This window comes from Drosophila subpulchrella, chromosome 2R (assembly GCF_014743375.2).
Source record: "Drosophila subpulchrella strain 33 F10 #4 breed RU33 chromosome 2R, RU_Dsub_v1.1 Primary Assembly, whole genome shotgun sequence".
Classification (NCBI taxonomy): Eukaryota; Metazoa; Arthropoda; class Insecta; order Diptera; family Drosophilidae; genus Drosophila; species Drosophila subpulchrella.
The window spans coordinates 20782163-20796593 of record NC_050611.1 but is presented as its reverse complement, the minus strand read 5'-3'; the positions used below and the strand labels follow the sequence as shown (position 1 = coordinate 20796593).

At 41.5% G+C, this 14431-nt stretch overlaps 1 protein-coding gene across 1 annotated transcript in view; it reads right to left on the bottom strand.

Annotated features, from left to right (window-relative positions):
* Positions 1–4755: 4755 nt before the first annotated feature.
* The window catches only part of LOC119549000 (leucine-rich repeats and immunoglobulin-like domains protein 1), a 93359-nt gene continuing 83683 nt past the window's right edge, over positions 4756–14431 (bottom strand). The window contains exon 5 of the mRNA XM_037856607.1: positions 4756–7956. Within this exon, the coding sequence (XP_037712535.1) occupies positions 6729–7956 (1228 nt within the window). The 3' untranslated portion in view covers positions 4756–6728. The remainder of the gene's footprint in view (positions 7957–14431) is intronic.

The following is a 14431-nucleotide window of genomic DNA, read 5'->3' as shown; positions in this document are numbered from 1 at the left end:
CCTGATGGATGTGAAAGCGTTGAACCGGGCTAAAGTCTAATTGGGTATCTGCATTCGAGGGAGAATCACAGGGAATGTTTCAAATTCCGCAGTCGAAAAATCAGGGAACATAATCAAACCGAAAGACTACTAAACAATTACGTCCTCTGGGGCTGGGAAATCCCTTACATTTTATATGGCGAAACAATAACCGAGAAGTTTGCCCTCAGCAGAACAGCCCCCCAGAACACAAGTGCTATAAATTGCCTCAACAACGCCTGCTGTTCCTCCATATCCATCCCCCCATTTACATTCCCCTTTATCACCCGCCCCTTTGCATGCAAATTTCAATAACTTGTATTCGGTAACCCTTTTTCGAGCAACTGACACTGAATATCAAATATGAGTTGGAGCCAAAAATTATTTGCATACTTTCGGGGATGCTTTCCACCACACCAAAAAACACGCAGAGCGAAACAAAAAAGGAACTGTAAAAATAGAGATTGTATCTAGAATGGCTTCGACGAACATTCAAATACCCTGGGTGTTTATCTACAAGATATGTAGAAATGTATTTAAAAAAGCCTATAAACATTCTAAATTATTAATCAAATTGTAGATGGAAGATTGATTTTTATAGGGTTGTTTAGCATATTATTAAATCAGTCCTTTTCACAACAATTACATTTCTCTATTGAACTTAAAAACCGTATACTATTATGTTATTACATGTTTATCTACAAAATATTAGGAATGTAGCTTATACCAAAATATGGTTTAAAAAATCCTAGAAACATTATTATTACATTTTCACAACAGTCCTTTTGTGAATCTAAAAACCGAATACTATTATTTCTGATTCGGTATTTCAAATAATGCAGACAAAATAAGGTCAGAATATATGTCAAATAACTTAGAAATAAGAAGGATTGTCTTTAAATATATCATTCCGATTAAAATTAGTCAAAGTTTGAAACTCGTCCAAAACTCAATGGAACTCTATAGAACTCCTTTTTATAGAGTAACCCAGCCAGAAGAGTAGGAACCCACAGGAACTACAAGCAGACTCGCACATGTGGCGCGCTTTTGGTTTTTCCGGGGGGAGGGGAGTGAAAAACCTAAGCAGGAGCCAAAAAAGGAATACGGAAACACAAAAAAAAGGGGAAACGCTACATGCCTTTGAAAGGGGGTGTAAACAGCAAAAGCAAAACCCCTTTCTTTTTTTTTTACACCGAAACGAGTTATTTATTGCATTTGCAAATTTTACACAACATTTTGCAGTTACCTCAGTGCCGTAAAATCCCCGGCTTCTTCCACTTCTCTCCGCAGAAGGTGTAGCCGGAGTTTATCGCGGTAAAAATTGATTCAGTTTATACATATTTGCATGTGTATCGGGGTGGCAGACTTCTCCCCGGGCTCTTTGTAATACCAAGCTGCAAGTTCAATGAAGCCAAAAGGTGTTGGCTCCCCGTTCCTCAAGCAGTAAAATTGATGTGCAAATATTTTCATAAATTTGTATGCCAAAGTTTTAGGTGTCATGTTTGAAAACATCCCAGAGAAACCCCGAATTTTCCATAAAAAGGAGAAAAATGCTTCTCCTGGCACTTTTCAAGTTCTGTAAATTTGATTTTTGCGGTGGCGATGAATTTTTGATTTGAAAAATTGCAGCGATAATTTTTGATAGAGCTGTAAATTCTTGTTGGATTGGCTCGAAGAACCTAGATTGTTAAATTGGATATGTAATTTATTGGGTCGCATAAGTATCTTTGAGTTATTTTTGACATTTGGTTAAGTGGAATCGAAATTGAAGCAGTTAATATTGTAGGAGCTGACGAAAAATAAATATTCTTTTTAGTGGGCTATATATAGAACTTGTTCCTTAAATTATATTCCTATTTTTAGTCCTTGGCTTTCCCTTTCTTTGTTGTGCAACTCTTACTTTCTGAACCCTTCCCAAAAGCATAACTAATTCGCATGTCCTTCCGCTTGCCACTTATCTCAGCTGCTGTTATTCGGTGAAATATGGGGGATGTCATGCCAAATAAAGGCGACCAATAAAAAGTGTGGCCGAGATAAGCAAAGTGGCGCAGACAAAGCCCGCAAAATAGGAACCGGGAAAAAAGGCAACAGAAACCAGGTTGCAAAACTGAACAAAGCTGGCTATGATTTAAGTTTTCTTTTTCCTCCCTTTGGCCGGCCAAATTGATCAAGATATACTGGTGTATTTTGCGGGGTAACCTGGTTAAGTGCACAGTCCAGCTGTCAAGATAAGTTCCTTGTTTTAGGTTTTGGTCTCTGCACTTTAAGCCCCTTAATATGTGTGCCCAACTTTTGTTTAACTTTTGTGCGGATTTCTTTGACTATACAGGTTAGCATTTCCCTTTTTTCCCTTCGATATTCTGTAAGATGAATGCGTTTGCTTATCTGGTGGTCAGTTTCCTCAGTCTGTGGATTCAATGTTGGGGATTCCTGTTCGAGGATTTGCGGTTCCCGGCTTTCGTTGCCTGTCAAACGGAGTTTTAGTGCCGGTTACGGGATACTCCTGTGTCTGCCCGATTATCTCCTAGACTCGCCCCTTTTTATCCCCGCTTTATGCCCGTGCTGAAAGCGATGTGTCTTGCCCTCGAGGACGGGATATCTTCGGCTTGACAGCATCTTAACTAATATAATGCCCAATTTTCTGTGGTTTATGGCTTACAACTGTCAATGCCTCGTCCGACCATCCATCTAAGCATTTCCCTCAGCTTTTTACGGGACTTTACAGGCCATTGAAAGGTCGTTATTTAAATGGATATAAATGATATGTCCTCTTTTTCGCAGGACCTCTGTTTGGTCAGTCCTTTGACATTGTGCATTCTGGGCCGTAAGTGAATTTCAAATCGACATCAACGCTAAGTGACTTTGATTTATCATGGTGCATGAGTTATTTGCCCACACGTTTGTGTCTCGACCATTATTTGAGCAATTCTCCTTGTCCCAAAGTGCAAACAAAGTGTCCTGTGTATAAACAGCTGTTGGACCCGCATTCTCAAAGTGCACCACGCAAACAATTAGCTGAAGTGGGTTCCAGATTTTGGCCACTCACCCACACTCTTTTCAATCACATTAAAGCCACCATCGTCTCAGGGACATTTTATTGGGCAGTTTGCGCATCTTTTAACAAATTGCAGGACATTAAGTTTTTATGTTCGCAGGCACTTGGCCGCGTTGTGTCGAGTGTTTATCTCTGGATCTTAATGGCTTCTCTATATCTTTATAAGGAAATTTCATTTTGCCGGGGCAATTAAAATGCCACCGAAATCGTTATTCAGATGGCTAGCTGCATTTAATGGAACCCACTCATTCTTCGATTTCCTGCACTTTATGACTTATGCGCAAGTTTTTCCGAAACATTTTCCGAGCTAATTAAACCAGAGAGCGTACAATGTAGCTTCCTTGCCTCTTTCAGAAGAATAATGTCGAAATATTAATTACTTGCCATTATTTACACGCCTACATCTGGAAGGCTCTCGAGACGCAGACTCAGGTGTTTCTTTATTCCAAGGGATTTTCAGGTAGTGGGTGGTTTCGGTGGGTGGTTCGGTGGTTGTTGCCCGGCTATATTTCATCCCACAACAAATGCCCCACAATCATTCAAACGCAGACACGGGGGATTTGTCGCCTTCTAAGCCGCGCGTTGAGTTGAACAACTCAATGAGTGGCGGGGACCCAGTTTAAAGGAAAGTGAGCTCCATCCATGTTAATTATTTAGAAAGCATTCAGATTTATTTACCTAATTCTTTTGTCCTTTTGTTTCTCTTTTTGTTTGCCACCCTGTTGTTCCACATTTTTTATTTGTTCTTGCAGGTGGGTTGGCTATTGTTTAATCACAGGGGTAACTATGGAACTGCTACAACTGCAGCAAATGGTTGTAAGTAAAATTAATTTATTAAATCAGGAAACTTTAAGATTAAATAGTGTTTAGATATTACCTTCCAATTATTATTTCTACAGTATAAAAATATAAAGAATAGATAGATATATCAGAATTTTCTTGTTTTTAAGGCTAGTTTCATTCTTAAGATACTCAAGATACCTCACTTATCACATAATGAAAACGTTTTCGGAAATTAGCAATATTTTAAGTTATCTTTTAACAACACAGTGCATTGAACTTTCATTAGATGTTTTTGCATTTCTAGAGCCTGCAAATTCCAGGAATTGCATTTTCCACATCTTTTATTTTTTCTCAGGATTGGAATTTTCCTGAGATGCAGCTAAAATTGTATCCCTTCAACTGAATTTAACAGCTTTAGTGGAGGCCAACAATCCAGAACAATTGACTGGGCAGTAAATATTTTACTTACTTTGGTTTACTGAGCCACATATTTGCTATTTTTTTGCCTCTGTCCTGCTGTAGGCGTTTTGGGTTACTTACTTATGTGGGCGGTGTGTTTGTCGAGCACTTGTTTCGGCACTAGATTTATGCCATTTCCCCAGCAATTTTGGTCCCAGTTCACTGGGGCCACTCCCTTTGCCAGGATGTACAAGTATTTTATTTGTTTTACATGGATTTCAGCTTTGCTTCGTTTGCTGCCCAGCAGATTTGTCGTATTTTATTCCAGTTGATGGGGAAAAAAGCAAAGGGAAACACAGAGCGAGTTCATCTAGGTAAATCCTTAATTTATTACGGGCTGCACACAAATTTGCTGGTTCTGTTGGCACTTTGTTGCCTTCGTTTGCAGTTGATTAGAGTGAAAAGGCGTTTTTAATTTCATGTTTCTTTTTATTTTCCATCATCATTTTCTTCAGTCTTCGTATAAGAAATAACATTTTTTGTTGTTGCTGTGGGTGTGTCTATCATTTAATTAAATATTTTGCGTATATCATATTATTAGATTTAAACTTACGGTTGCCTGGCTTCTATTTGCCTTTCCCTTGCTCTTGTTTTTGCTCCTTTTATACACAAACCGGTTTTTATATTTATGTTCAGAGTTTATTTTCTGTTTTTTTCTGCTTTCCTAAATGCATTTCGTGTGCACTGCATTGCTTGTCTGCCTTTTGATTTTGCTTATTTAGTATACTTTTATTTTCGAAATATTTTTACACTCGCTTTTTGTGTGCTCTGTGTGGCTATTTTATGCAAATACCGGCTAGTTTTGCCATTCGCTATTTGCCATGCTGTTGTCGCATTTAATTAAATTATTATTCGCAAATCAAACTCAACCGAAAAATAACAACAAACGAGCTTTGATTCTGAGTTATTGCTTTTGGAAATCATTTATTCTTAAATCAATAATCTATGCACTTGACTAATGTTTTTAAATGCATTCCATAAATTATTTACACATAAACGCAGGATCACTTTGCAGAGTGCTCCATCATAGGGGATATATATATTTACAAATTATATTTATCGTTTCGTCAACTTTGAGTTCGGGCTCACTAAGATACATATAAGTTAGTATAGGTGTTTCATATAATTTAATGTTTTAGTTTTCCTCTTAATTTTTGTATATTGTCATTCGAGATGTTTTCGCTAAAGTTAGGAAATATGGTTGGGAATACGGTTCAGCGGGCCAATGGATGGGAAAAGGACCCCTTTGGCAGCTGGATTCATTCAGTTAGTTCTAGGCTGGACTGGACTATTTGGTCCCCATTAGGTTATTTGTCTGCCAAAGTCTGTGTCTTTTCCAAATATAACCCAAGTGCTGAAGACATATTCGGTAATTTCGAGAATCAAATCAGGAAAACCCATAAACTCCTTTAGCTTGCTCTCCTCTCCATAGTTAAACCTAATATATACTCATATATATATTTAAATTCACTTGTAAGCTTACTCACTAAATGCTATCTAGAGTATTCGAATGCTAAATGCCATTTTAACTATGAGTGGGAGAGAAAGATAGTGATTTGAGATTTTCAATGCAGCTTAGCTTAGTCGGGGGCCAGCAAAAAGGTTTCTTTGAAATCGTATTCTTCTCTTAGTCTAGCGGTTAGTGTACATATCTAATATATCTGTTATCTGTTATCCGTAGGTCATTAAGAATATTTGTATGCTTGCTATACACGTAGACATATCCCTTGTTTCATTTGACGCTTGTTAAACTTTGTTGTATTTTTAATCGAAAAAAAGTAATCCAACCTAAATCACTATGATGGTGTTTTAGCAGAGAACTTCGATGAGTGAGCAGTTTGCTTTCTATATAAAATAATTATTTTAACCTTCTGTTTTCAGTGATACTTGATTGGCTTCAAATGTTGTTCATAAAGTCATAATTCATTTTAATCCTAAGCCAATCTAGTTTTTATTCTAAAAATCTGACAACAGTTAAGGATGGCGATTTTAGAGCGTTAAAATAAAATGTTGGTTAGTGCCGATTTCACAATGTCATGTTACCGTTTGTCATTTATCTTTATCTGACTGAAAGCTCTTAACTGACAGACTATAAAGATTTTTAGTTCGTATTCTGTTTTTAATAAGATCTTAACTACTAACTCATCGAAATTCACCCCCAAAGTTCCAATTTTTAGTGGCTCTATCCTCCCTTAATCTCGTCTTAGCCTAACCTCTCACTTTCCCTGTTTTTGCTTGAGTAAACCCCCTTGTTTTAGCCCACTCAGAACTGACCACTGGCCTTGGCGCTCTGTACACAGCCCCTGTAGTTGTTATTGTTATTGTGGTTGGGGTAACCATGGTGGTGGTTCAGTCCGACCATCTCGATATCCGTACCCATGTGGGACACCCGCTCGCCCTTGCCACGCCCACGTCATACGTAGACCACGTGTGGCTTTCCCGAGGAGGGGGGCACGGGGGAGGGTCCGCCCGAGGAGGTGGTGGTGGAGTGGTTCAAGGCCGCCGCCTGCTTCAGCTTGCTCATGGTGTGGGTGTCCGGATACTCGTAGTGATCGAACCGCTCGTACAGATGCTCCGGTTCGTCATCCGCCTCCTTGACGGGCAGGTCCCAGGGCTTCAAGGCCCGGTACTCATTGGCTATGGTCTGGGCTGCCAGATAGCGCTCCAGTTCCAGTTTGTCCATTTGGGGCAGAGTCGGCTGCTGGTAGTCATGGCTGTTACCATGGGACCCCTGCAAGGGCATGGCCTGGTGGTAGTGGTGGTGGGCCTGCAGGGTCTGGGCATGATGCGGGTAGCTAAGGGTCATTCCCAATCCATTGACGTGGTTGCCACCGCCCAGGGTCATGCTCATGCCCATTCCCAGGCCGGCATTGTGGCCCTGCAGGATGCGATCGTGCACGTTGATGATGCTCTTGCTGGTCCTCAAAGGACCCCTCTCGTGGAGCAGCTTCCTGCGACGCTTCACGAATCTCAGGTAGTAGAGCACACTGACCCCAATCATGGTCACCAGGAGGCAGGTGATCACCGCGCAAACCACGGTCACGATGTGGGCGGGGCAGGTGATCTCGCCCTCACTCATGGCGAGCAGTTGCCGCCTCGTCCTGACCTTGTCCCGCCAGATGTCGCAGCCGATCTGCTGGCGGTCCATCCGCAGGATGCCCGAGTTCCGGTTGGAGGAGGAGGTGGCCAGCTCGTAGGCACTGGGCTCGGTGGTGTGCAGGGCATTCACTATGTGCTGCTCGGCTATGTAGGCAGCCAGAGCCGCTACCCCGTCGTCGGTGGAGGCCACGGCGGTTGCCTCATCCGCCTGCTCCTCCTCGTCATCCGCCTCCTTGGCCAGGGCGGCCACTGCTCCGCCGGCTGCGTGCTCCATTCCCGGGTCCACTCCCTCGAAGTTCCCGGTCACCAGCCGCCAGAGCCACAGCAGCGAGCAGTTGCACTGCAGCGGATTGTCCCCCAGATAGAGCTTCTGCAGCTGGTCCACCGGGAACTGGGCGGAGTAGAGGGTCTGCAGGCTGTTGCTCTGCATGTACACCTCCAGGATGTTGGGGTTGCCCTGGAACAGGCGCATCGGTATGTCGCCCAGCTGGGGATTGTTGTTCAGGTGCAGCGTCTGCAGGTGGGTGTTGTCCACAAAGGCTCTGGAAAGATGGAAAACAGGGAAAACTTCAATTAGTGGGGAACAATTTTGGGAAGTATACCTATATATATTATAGGTTTAGAGGGCGAGTGATCCCTGATACTTTGGTTAAACTGATTTTAGCTTAATACTCAATCCAATAAATAAAATAATTCCTAAAGATTATACCAGACTTCAGATTAACTTCATTCAAATACCAAATTTACTAAAAGTTTACCGTTTTCTCGTCCGCATGCTAAACCAAAGAAGCTCGCTCGATTTCTCAATGTCATGTCAACTTTTGTAATTTAGTTTAATTGCTGATGTGGAAAAAACCAGTTTCTCAATATCATTATTCGTTTTCTTCGACTTCATGTTAACTTTCTCTGACAGATAATTACCTAGATCCTAACAACACATTGGGAAATCGACCCTTAGACCTTAAAACCCACTTTTGGTTTAACATGCAGTTGAGAAAACTGCTCTTGAAACATGAAGGTTGTATCTAAGATGCTATGTAACTTTTGATCAGAATATATATAACACATGTGTTATATAAATTCAAAATTTATTTTAGTTTTTTATATATTTTTCCTAATTAAGGAATGCGGAGGAAAACTCCCCCAGCGACGGCTTTAATTAGCCCGACAGACTATCTTTCTGCGCCACTCGTCTTGCCTTTTTTACAGTTTTTCCCGGCTGCAGTGCACTGTTCGTTTTAATTATGCACACTGCACGATGCATCAGCGTTCAACTTAAATGCCAGGCAATGAAATACATGAATAACATACATACGCTCAGCAGTTTTCCCGGCATTTTCCGGCGACACACACACAGTCGCACTCACATGACAGCTCCGGAGCTTCGACTTAAGCGACATGGATTTATTTAGCCTGCGTCTATTTCAACTTAATAAAAGAGGAGGTGGATGAATGGGGGGGAGGACGCAGGACGAAGGACGAAGGACGAGGCTGACAAGGATCCATGTTATTCGAGCTCCGTGGAGCGTTGTCGTAAATCCCTGCCAAGTTAAGTCAACGCGCTAAGTCGCCGACTCGGAGGAAGGGACGAAGGATGCAGGGCTGCCAGGATGCAGGGAGCCTGGGACCCGGGGATGTGTGTGTGCTGAGTGGAGCAGTGCATTACCCGGTACCTAAGACCTCCAGATCCTGGCAGACAGCCTCAGATGTGGCTGCAGCTGAATGAAACGAAATAAGTGCAACGTGGCGTATGAGCAACATTCGCCGACTTGACTTACTCCGCTGACACAAAGCGAATTTGTCGCTTTTAAGCGTCCCGCAGAAGGCCACATTTCATTTCAATACTTGCAGCTTACAGCTTGCGTCTTGCAGTCCATGTCAAATGAACGCATTTATTGCACAAGCTGCAGTTTGCACTTGCAGTTGCAGTTGCCTTTCCCCAGCTCCCAAGGAGCCACATTGATTTGACAAGTGGCCACATTTTGTAAAATCCTTCGAGGCCATAAGTTTGCTGCGAACTCATTCGACTGCAACGGGTGATGAATTCGAATGGCAGTGGCAATGAGAACGAAACTGTTTGTCAGCTCTAAAGGGTGGAATTCATTAGGTTGACTGATGTCCTGGGGGACTTGGGGTTTGTCCTTCACAGCGGGAATCTCAACAAACCCTTTCTCTATTGATAATAAATATGACTAAGATTTGTTGAAGAAAATATATATTTCTTATTGAACAAAAACTTTAGATGTTTCTTAGTTTTCAGTTTCAATGTTGGTCATCTACTTATGGCTACATGACACTTGCTTAAATATAACTATAATGACCAAAATAAAATATTGTTGAACTGTATTCTCTTTATTCATTAGGTATCTATGACTTATTAAAGTAGCCATATGGCCATAGAAAATATTTGAGTAATTAAAGATGTTTTTGGTTGTTTGCCTTACAAGTTCATAAGATAGTCTTTGTCAACTTCCTAGAATAATCCCTAAAACATCCCCCTTACCCCTGCCAAATCTTCGAAATCTATAGACCCAGCCAGACGCACTTATCAAGACCATTTAATTCCCACCAATTCGCAACCCTATTTACCTGAACTCCACAACTATCTTTCCACCGCTTGCACATTCAATTTCATGGCAAGTTTAACATTTAACTACGGTATAAAAAAACTTTGGGAAAACCTCAATTGCAGGCGATCAGCGTGGAAAAAATGGGTCTTTGCATTACCAAAACAAACTCTGTCTGCATACGACATAAGCCGAAATTTACCCAAAACAATTTAGCGGGTAGCGCACAAGCCGCACGAGCAAAAAATAAATTCAATTATTTGTGCAAATATTATGCAAATATCCCGGGGAAGGCGAACGTGACATCTAAGGCAGTTCTTGGGGGCCCCTGGACTCCACAGGTTGATGATTTTACCTCATCGACCTGTTGTTGTTACCTATCCCCGAAAATGCAACTGCCTAAAAAACCAAGTGACAGGACAAACAAAATGGCGGGAAAGGGTGGGGAAAGGATCCACCTTTTCCCTGTTTGGCTTTGGTTTCGGGTCTGTTTCCCGCGATTCAAACTTAATTTTGCATGTTTCATGTTTTCGACGGGGGCTTCCACCTCCCCGAACTTTGGACTTCCTTTTTTCTCGACTATTTTGTCTGCGTTTGCCAACGTCAAACGTGCGGAAACGGAAATGGCTGCCATGTGTGTGTTTGTGAGTGTGTGTGTGTGAGGCATAAATGTTTGCCTTGTTCCGATCCTTCTTTTTCCCTTTTATGCAAATTGCTCGTGTGTGTGCGTGTGTCTGTGCGAATCTGAATTGGAATTGCTCGAAATCCGATTGAAATGTTTGCTGTCCATGTTCGCTGGGTTCAGTCACGACTCCCAGGACTTTACAGGGAATCAGAGTTCAGTCACATCGTGTGGCTGTGTGTCTGTGTGCCTGGCCAGTCAATCAGGCAGTCTGTCAAACAGTTTGTCAGTCAGTCATTCCCTTTTTGATATAGTTTTGAATGGCAGTCAATCCCTCGGTCGCCCGACCTCCGCAAATCCCCTGTTCTCTCTATTCACTTGATTGACGTTTTAACTACATCAAAATGTGAAAGGATAGGCACTCGATAAGCTCGGAGGATCCAAACTTCTGGGTTCATTGAGCTCGCCGACAGTGGGCCCTACCTATTGGAATATTTTGCTATCCCTATCCCGAACCGATAATCAACTCATGCTTGGAGACACATTATCAATGTGCAATTTGTTAATGACATTTTAAACGTTTTTAAATTACGTATACGCCCCATAAGGTCCTTTCTTTTCCACCCATGCGATACTCAAGGGGGCGTTGTAACATGGAAGTGCTGCTTAAACAGGTTCCCTTTCGCCCCTTTAATTTAACATAATTGTAGTTTATTTGCAAACAATATTTCTTGGTCAACCAGTTCGGGGAAAATATTTAAATTTTACTTAGGTACCTTCCTTAGGATAGCTTGATGCAAATATTAAGTTTACTAACGGAAAACTATAGGAGGTACATTTAGAACAATGCAATATTTTTTACTAGCACTACACATATTTGTTTAACATTTTCAGAATACTACTTATTCACTATAAATATTATTCATGCATTATTTAATTGTCAATGATTTCAATGCACGTAATCCCGTAAAAAATCACTGAGCCTTAAAGCTTCTCTGTCTGCTAATGATGGCAATTTGTCAGTGTTTTTTCCGCCTTATGAATATGTTATCTAATTATGTCACATAGAAAAATGTGTGGAGAGCTAATTAAGCTCGTACATCAAACGAGGACATTTATGGCCCACACACTGGGATATTTCCCCGGTTGGTTTTTATTGCCGGCGACATTTGCAACGTTTCCCATTGAAAGACAAGAGGTCAACGAGTGGCCATTAAATGGAGCTCTCAATGCGATTATCAACCGCAAAGTCAATGACTGCCATTTGCAGGAGTTCCCTTTTTTACGTTTTCCACTGCCCTGATTAAACGGAAAGTTGATAAGAAATATGTCAGCCTAATGAGCCAACAACAGAGCGAGAATCTCTATAAACAAGGGCCGGGTAAACACAAACAGAGGGACGAGTCAAAAGTTGGGACTTTTGTGAGCAAAAGTATGCAATGCATATTTTCCCAGGGACACTGAGTGTGCTAACAAAAAAGTGCAAACAACAGAAAGCCGGAGAAAAGACGAAGAAATGAAGGCAGGAAGAAATTACGGAAACAGGAAAACATAAACATGTTGCGACCCCAGCCATATTTCTCCATAAATTATGAGCTGAGAAGTATTTCAAGGCGGCAGCCCAAGACCCGAGTAGCTATTATGCGTATTTACCATCCAGAGAAGGACGTCTAAGCCAGTCTGTTTATGCATATGCATGTTCCACCCCCTTAACCCACTGGTGCACTTGAATTGGCCACGCCAAAACGGCGAGAATTTGAATTCAAATAAACATAAACTTCTGCATAATGAGCCAGCACTCGCTACAGGTGAGAGTGATGATGGCTGAAAGGTGGGCGGGAGCTCCGGCTCCAGAGTAACCAACTTAATTAGCAGTGTTTTTTAAGTGATTCCGCTTAAATGAAAAACAAGACGAGTGGCAATTACCCAGAAATTAGACGGAAAACATTATGAGATGCAGAAAAGTAGCTAATGAAGAAGATGATTGAAGCTGCTTGGGGAAATAATTATGTATATTTATGCAGGTCAACGAGCAAACACCTCTTAATATTATTTCTAGTGTTTTACCGCTTGTATATTTCCCCATCTTTTGTAAAATATATTGTATGCCTAACCTTAATGACGGCATAATGAGAAGAAGTTTCCCTAAATCGTGACCCATGTCCTTAATCCTTTATCCCTTCATCTCTTCAAAGACTTTATTTCTAACCCATTACAGAGAGCACAGTCCATTACACTCGAATTTAATTCCCAATTGTCGCATTCAACTGCGGCATCCATCCTCATCAGAATTCCTAGCGCATTCAAGGCCCCAAAAATTTGGGGGGCCGCAACCCCAAAGCAGCCACAAAACAAATGTCACACATGACCCCCCGAACCCCCTCTGCGTAAATTTTAAAACAATTAGTTTCAATTTTGAAATCCACAACCCAATAAACCGGGCAACACCTACCGTCCTTTTTCCCGACTGACTTTCTGCTATTAAGTCGTGTTCACTTTCGCATTCCCTTTGAAATCCTGAAACTCCTGTTTCTGAGGGTTGTTTGTTTTGCGAAAGCGGGTGAAAGGGGTGAAAGGCGGTGAAAGTGGGTGGACAACGTGCTGCTGCCTAATGAATTTTGCAAGGACTCGCGCTGATTGTTTAGGTGTAAGGATTCCATAATGAGCAGCGATTCGAGGGTTTTTGGGAACAGGGAAAGGGAAAGCACACACGGTCTTTTTGGGAAATGTATCCTGTCGCCCCACAAACTCGACTATCAACGTGTCGCCATCGCTGGGAGTCCTTTTCCTTTCCCGTTTTCCCTTTCCTTCGCCAACCTGTCCACATTTCAGATTTCCATTAACGCATTTGCATAAATATTTACATGTATGTCTGTCTCTCTATCTCTGCCTTTGGGGTTCCGCTGCCTATCTCTCTTAAATTTAGAATGTTTTGGCTTTTCCTTGAGGGTAAATTGGTGGGGGCTAAGGTAACAATTTGTCTGGCAACCCCTTTAATAATTTGCATTTACATACTCCTCTCTATCAACTAAAAAAAATACACATGCATATCATTTTCAGCGTGGAAAAATAAAAGGATAACATGGTATACCTTTGAAGACTTTAGTTACCTCTGGTTTGTAGTAAATATTATATTTATTATAGTTCTAAAATATGCACTTTTTATAGTTTTAAAAAAATCTTTGCATACAATAAGGAAAAATCATAAACGGTAAGCCTAGCATACTTTTAAGGTCATATCTACCTTTATTTGTAAAACCTTACCAACCCAGAAATTCCAAAACAATATAAGTTCTTGAGTAATTTTGTAGTGTATCCCTTTTTTAATAGTTTCTAGATCTCCCCCGCAAATTATTCCATTTCGGCAGGCACACGAAAATTGTAGAGAATTAGCATAAGAAAGCGGTATCCAGCGGATTGCAGTCATCTTTTGTTCCGTCATTCAGTCGAGGCAAACAGGAATTGAGTTTGCAAATCAGTCAACGCAGACAGACACACCATGTAGTACGTATAAGCAGGCCCATATGTAAATGTGTTTGTGCAGATTGAGCAACAATTTCAACAGTCTGCAAACAATGTGGAGGGAAAAGTTTGCACAAGACTGAGACAGGGGCCAAACAAAAGCCGAACAAAAGCAAAAGCAATTACAAAGGCCAACAGACGGGGTGGTGGGTGGAAAGTGGGCGAAAATGGAAATGGTGCTGGGCGGTGGGCGGTGGATAGGCCTCAGCCAAACTTGGGCCAAGAAAATCAAACGAAAATTCCAAATTAAACTCATTTAAATGGCATACGATGCTGTCTGCTTTCCCTTTCCTCCGGGGGATCCCC